This window comes from Pinus tabuliformis, chromosome 3_1 (assembly GCF_031772625.1).
Source record: "Pinus tabuliformis cultivar Carrire ecotype Pingquan chromosome 3_1, CPIR1, whole genome shotgun sequence".
Taxonomy (NCBI): domain Eukaryota; kingdom Viridiplantae; phylum Streptophyta; class Pinopsida; order Pinales; family Pinaceae; genus Pinus; species Pinus tabuliformis.
The window spans coordinates 227,776,254-227,778,106 of NC_142301.1; the positions used below are offsets into that span (position 1 = coordinate 227,776,254).

The 1,853-nt window shown below is 40.4% G+C and overlaps 1 protein-coding gene across 1 annotated transcript; it reads right to left on the bottom strand.

Moving 5' to 3' along the window:
* Window positions 1-367: 367 nt before the first annotated feature.
* On the bottom strand, window positions 368-853 carry LOC149186623 (uncharacterized). The gene has a single exon (XM_089409401.1). It carries the CDS (start codon window positions 851-853, stop codon window positions 368-370), a length of 486 nt encoding a protein of 161 aa, XP_089265527.1.
* Between the last annotated feature and the right edge of the window lie 1,000 nt (window positions 854-1,853).

The following is a 1,853-nucleotide window of genomic DNA, read 5'->3' on the forward strand; positions in this document are numbered from 1 at the left end:
TTTTCCAGAGAAATAAGTATATTTTTTTTTGAGTTCAGGAAAATGTTACATAGGGATCTCTTTTTTTCTTTTGTTGGTGAGTCTCCATGGTGAAAAAAAAGGAATAAAATCAGGTCACTCAGCTTTGGATTCGTGAAACGTTTCCACATCCATAGCTTGGTCATACATAGTCCATTATGCTCTATTCCAAACAAAATAACACTCCACTAAACCTTGCATCACATTCTATTCAGCTTGGTTCTCTTCCAAAGTTCAAGGGCGTTAACGGGCAATCCTTCTATTCTCGGTACCCAATTCCACGTCTTCTCCATAACTGGGGATATCTTAGGCAGACAATTGAATGACAGAGAAATGATTTTACATTCTCCTATTTGATGTCGATAAGGGAATGGAAGACCTCTTCATACATGGTCGGAAGCTTCATTCTCCAGGGTCCATTGAAGGAGGCCGTATTAACTCTTTTACCTCCGGTGCGCTGCATTTTAGAGCGAACAGGCCCTGCCCTCAAACCATCACCCACTCTTTTCCATTCCAATGTCTCTGAATTATAACTCTCGCCCTTAAATTGTCCAGAATATGTTATTTCATGATCAGTCTGGCGTCCATCCAGATGATTGATATCACTTACTTCTTGTCCCATCATTGTCACACTCGGAGTGACTTTATGGCCTCGTCCTCGCCCTAATTTCTTGTAGTGGTGGCCGTTCCATTCCATGGAAGCTCTGGTTTCAACGACGAACACAGCCATATCAGTGGTTGGCAGACGACGACTCAGTTTGTCTAAAGGAAGCAGAAAATAGAGATGCCCCACTTGTAGTTCCTGCTCTGCAAGAAATGGGAGAAATAAACTCATCGTAACGAGTGAAATCGGCATGGCAGACGAAGAAGCCGGGTCCCTCTCTTAATATCTCTGCTACTTACACATGCTCCGGGAACTTTCTAATCAATCCATCCGCCTTTTCCTCAATGACCACTAATTTGGCAGTGGGACGATGAGGTGATGTACAAGAAAAACAAAGCCCCCATAAAATTCTGTGAATGATAGATGGATACAGAGATTGGGGTTGGTAACTAAAATGACCTACCTGTGTGGGGGTTGTAATGAGATTTCCGGAATTCCACTATAATACTCCCACTACTTGCGTAAGGGAATTCGTCCGGCAATGGAAAGCGAGACCCTCACTACTTGTTGCCCAATAAAGAAATACAAATGAGAGGGAGTCCATTCACTGATCCGCTTCCAGATCATCATTTTTTTTTCGAAACAACGGAGATTGAACGGTTATCTGTAGAACGGTAATAGAAAAACCAAATCACGGATATAAATTGCTGACAAATTTAAGTTTCTAGAAATCAAGGGAACTCACCAGGTAAGAGAGACCGACCGAGACTGTTGGTACTTGCTCCCCAATTCAGAATCCTCGTCTAAGTGTTTGTTTTGTTCGGTCATTTCAATTATTCAAATACTTAACATTCCGGGTGAATGGGCTAAAACCTTAGATGGATATTCACAATATAAATACTAATACTGAATATAAATATAAGTGGTTTCTTTTCGAAGTAAAGTGGAATTTTTCTATTTCCCAAACTAAATACCTATGATAATAGCAAAATCTGGCGCAGAGAAGATTCAAATGTCATACATACAGTGAGCTGGAATCATATTCCATTCATATACTAAAACAACTACCCATAAAGCTGGATCCAGAGATTGGGGTCAGTATTGAAAATGGCTTGCCTGTGCAAGTATGTTGTGATGAGATTTTATAGAGAGGAATGCCACTATAATAATCAAGTGCTTGAGTGAGGGTATTCGTCAGGTAAAATGGTCATCTTTAAACCAAATAATTTAA

Excerpts from the sequence above, each read along its gene's own strand:
- LOC149186623 (XM_089409401.1), bottom strand. The coding sequence starts at position 853 with ATGAGTTTATTTCTCCCATTTCTTGCAGAGCAGGAACTACAAGTGGGG.